Source organism: Ochotona princeps, chromosome 6 (assembly GCF_030435755.1).
Source record: "Ochotona princeps isolate mOchPri1 chromosome 6, mOchPri1.hap1, whole genome shotgun sequence".
Classification (NCBI taxonomy): Eukaryota; Metazoa; Chordata; class Mammalia; order Lagomorpha; family Ochotonidae; genus Ochotona; species Ochotona princeps.
Window position 1 is genome coordinate 88,350,754 of NC_080837.1, and position 3,752 is coordinate 88,354,505.

The following is a 3,752-nucleotide window of genomic DNA, read 5'->3' on the forward strand; positions in this document are numbered from 1 at the left end:
CTTGTATTTGTGCAAGCAGTGCTGGGCTGACCTGGGCCTTTGGGTTGGGGGTTCTGGACTCTCGACCTTTGTCTTCCAGGGATGGGGTTGGTACCCAACCTGTCCCCATCTGTCCCGTGTACTGGGCATCCTCAGTGTCTGTAGGTGGGGATGGCGGTCTCCGTGGTGACACTGACCTGGAGCAGCATTTGCCAGGGGCTGCCTGACACACATCCATCCACCTCTCCCCCTGGCTATCCTCTGCAGGGCGCTGATCCCAGGAACGGGCACCCAGAGCCTGGAGCTGAGGGGATGGAGCCCCAAGGAACCCCTGACGGTGCCCCTGGCCCGAGTGACCGGCATAAGAGGAGGAGCCGGCAGCACCAGCGGTTCATGGCACGCAAGACCCTGCTGCAAGAGCAGGGGCTGTTAAGCCTGCCCGTCAAGCTGAAGCCTGCCCCTCCACCCTCCAAGCTGCCGGACACCAAGGCTGCAGAGAGCCATAGGCCAAGGCAGGAGGCCTGGACCAACTGTGCCCAGAGCAGCAGGAGCCCTATCCCCAGGACAACCCCTGGACCCCTTCCCAGCAAGTGTGTGGCGATCGACTGTGAGATGGTGGGCACAGGACCCCAGGGGCGGGTGAGCGAGCTGGCTCGCTGCTCTGTGGTGAGTTACCATGGCGATGTCCTCTATGACAAGTACGTGCGGCCCGAGAGACCCATTGTGGACTACCGCACGCGCTGGAGCGGTATCACTCAGCAGCACATGCGCAAGGCCATTCCCTTCCAGGTGGCTCAGAAGGAGGTGAGGGCCAGGGGCTTGGGGTCGGCAGGAGGAGAGGGGATTCCCAGTGCAGGCAGAGGAGTAGGACCCAGTGCAGGACTGAGTGTGGACAGGGGAGTAGGACCCCGAGTAGGGGCCAGAGTAGGATGCAGTTAGATGGAGGAGGAACTGAGGTGGGGGATGGAGAGGGTCCCCTGCAGAGTAGGCTCAAGGCCCTGGAGTGCCTTTGTCCTGGAGGAGGGCTCTTTCTGGGACCTCTGGACCCCTCACCCCAGGACTCAGAACTGGGCACCCCCGCACTCAGTACTCAGAGCTGCCCCTTCCCCTCGACTCCACCCTAGATTGTGAAGCTGCTTAAGGGGAAAGTGGTGGTGGGTCACGCGCTGCACAACGACTTCCGGGCCCTCCAGTACGTGCATCCTCGGAGCCAGACCCGGGACACCACCTGTGTCCCCAGCCTCCTCCAGCCCAGCCTGCCTGCTCGGGCCCGCGTCTCCCTCAAGGACTTAGCCCTGCAGCTGCTGCATAGGAGAATCCAGGTATGGGGGCCTGAGAGCCCACCTGAGCTGACTCTTCCCCCACCCGGGCCTGAAGCCTTTACCCAGCGCATCCCTGTATAGAGAGGCCCTTGTGTCTGCCCAGCTGTGACCGCCACACGTTCTTGCTGGCTGGTCTCCCAGATGTCTCCAGCTGCTCACCAGGGCCTGTGTCACTTCTTGAGAGCAGGCTTAGCTGAGTCCTGCTCCGTGCCCCACCTCAGCCAGGAATGTCACTGGGCCTGCACGGGAGCTCAGAGGAGCCTCCGGCCTGGGGTACAGGTAACCATCACTCTACCTGCAGGTTGGCCGGCAGGGGCACTCGTCGGTGGAGGACGCCATAGCAGCCATGGAGCTGTACCGCCTGGTGGAACCACAGTGGGAGCAGCAGCTGGCCACGGGCCTCCAGACCCACCGTGAGGACTCGGAGCCTGATAGCAGCACGGACATGGAGCAGTACATGGAGGACCAGTACTGGCCTGCGGACTTGGCCCCAGGCCCCAGAGGACAAGCTGCAGAAGCTCAGGGGCAGGGGCAGTGAGAGGAGGAGCCAGGGGCACAGGCTGTCTCCCGGATGTGCTCTCACTGTGTCTCCAAGGGCTCGCTCACTCAACAACGCACTTTACAGACTGGACAGTAGGGCAGTCCTGGTTCTCCCTCCATGCCAAGGTCACCACCATGTGCACCCAGCCCTGGGCCAGCACCCTCTCGAGGTCAGAGCCTGGAGTGGAAAGCCAAGGATCCTCCTGTGAGGCTCGTGGGGCCCAGGGAGGGGGATTGCGGGGCAGCTCTGGGCCCTGGATGCCGACCTTGGGCCAGGTTGGGGTTCCCTGACTGCTGGGTCCCAAGGGGCAGGGGTGGGTCCAGGTTCTCGAGCTCAGCTTGCAGGGACTTCGGAGTTAGGTGGGAGTGTGATGTATTTATTTGCCCTGTCAGAGAACACATTGATTGATCTTGAAGTTGTGTGCTTTCCTGTTTGTCACCCCGCCAGTGTCACCCCGGTCACCACCACTGTCATCCCAGGGCTGTGAGTGTTGACACGTGTCTGCGAACTTCAGCACGTTGTTGTGGTTGAGGGTCCTGGAGGCCCTGTCACCATGCTCCCCCTCGCCCCCCTGTAGCAGGTCCTCTTGCTCATCTGAGCCCCTGTCGCCACGCTCCCCCCCGTCCCCTGTGGCAAGTCCTCGGGCTCATCTGATGTGTGTGCTGTGGCCTGCTGCTCAGGTGGCTCTATGAGCAGCTGCGAGTGTCCCCCCTGCAGCCTGCTGCCCGGCTGTGCACAGGGTGTCTCTCTGTCCTTCCCTGGGTTGCCATTTCCTCCATGCCGGTTTGCATTCCTGTAGTCTGTGGTTTTGAGATCTGTTTGAAAGGCAGAGCTTCAGAGAGGAGACACAGCAAGACCTTCCAGCCACTTCACTCCCCAGATGGCTGCATTTCCCGCTGGGTACGGGGACTCAAGTGTGGCCCATCACCTGCTGCTTTTTCTCAGGTATGTTAGCTGGGGTGGGGCTCAGAAGTGGAGTCCCTAGGATACTGATGTTCTTGCTAAGGTACAGTGCCGGCACCTGGTTGAGCTTATTAGTTCTTCTGCTCAGTTGACGAGTGTGTGCTGTAGTGCAGGTTACGGGAGATGGCAAGCTTGGTTGAAGCTCAGCTGACGTGCTTCCGGCCAAGGGTGGTGGCTTAGTGGAGAGGGTCTCTCCAGTGGGCCATCAACTGTCCCACGGGCCCAGAGACTACACGGCGCCCCTAGATAGGTCTAGCAGACCTAACTCATGCTAGAGCTATGTGAAGGAGCAGGAGTGTGGGGCCCCAGCGTATCCTGGGCAGCTTTCCAGGGGGAGGCCAGGAGGCTCTGTCAAGGTTGACAGTGCCCTGTGGGGCTTGAGGATCTGGTATGGTGTCCATGGTTTGGGGCTTTCCCCTTTGAGCTGGGAGGAAGTAACAGTGCCCAGGGCCAGTCTCTGGGCACATGAGCAGGCAGTGACACACCCACGTGCAGTGGAGTTGGAAGTGAGTAAATGACATGCAGCACGTGAAATGGTGCTCGGGGGAGAAGGCCAGAAAGCAGGTGGGGTGCAGTTTCAGCAGAAGCTACGAGACCAGGTCTCCTGGGAGGTGACCTGGGGAAGCCTGAGAACCATATCAAGCCTGAGATCAAGCTGGGGGTGGGGGCAGAAGGGACCTCCCTTCCTGCGTGTGCTGCATCCCGTCCCCAGTCGCTGCTGGCCACAGCTTTCGGCCTAGTGTCCACTCTGGAGTGTGGGGACTAAGGAGCAGTCGGGGTGAGGAGGAGCACCGTGGACCCAAGGAGGCTGAGGCTGGGTTGAGGTGAGCTCTGGGCAACGGAAAATGCTGGGAAGGTGTCAGGTAGAACTTCCAAGTGACGGCACCTGTGGAGGTGAGAGGTGAGAAGGGAAGGTGAGGGCAGGTGTGGGGGTGGAAGGTGAGGGC

The 3,752-nt window shown here is 61.2% G+C and overlaps 1 protein-coding gene across 1 annotated transcript; it reads left to right on the top strand.

The window, feature by feature from the left end:
- The first annotated feature begins 220 nt into the window (after positions 1-220).
- On the top strand, positions 221-1,998 carry AEN (apoptosis enhancing nuclease). The gene is made up of 3 exons (XM_004593201.2): positions 221-783; positions 1,104-1,301; positions 1,603-1,998. The coding sequence occupies exons 1-3, from the start codon at positions 292-294 to the stop codon at positions 1,837-1,839; spliced, it is 927 nt and encodes a 308-aa protein (XP_004593258.2). The 5' UTR covers positions 221-291; the 3' UTR covers positions 1,840-1,998.
- Positions 1,999-3,752: the final 1,754 nt, after the last annotated feature.

Bases quoted from the DNA above. Each gene is read 5' to 3' on its own strand.
- AEN (XM_004593201.2), top strand. From the start codon at position 292: ATGGAGCCCCAAGGAACCCCTGACGGTGCCCCTGGCCCGAGTGACCGG. The intron at 784-1,103 runs GTGAGGGCCAGG...ACTCCACCCTAG, and splicing joins TCCAGGTGGCTCAGAAGGAG to ATTGTGAAGCTGCTTAAGGG. The intron at 1,302-1,602 runs GTATGGGGGCCT...CTCTACCTGCAG, and splicing joins TGCTGCATAGGAGAATCCAG to GTTGGCCGGCAGGGGCACTC.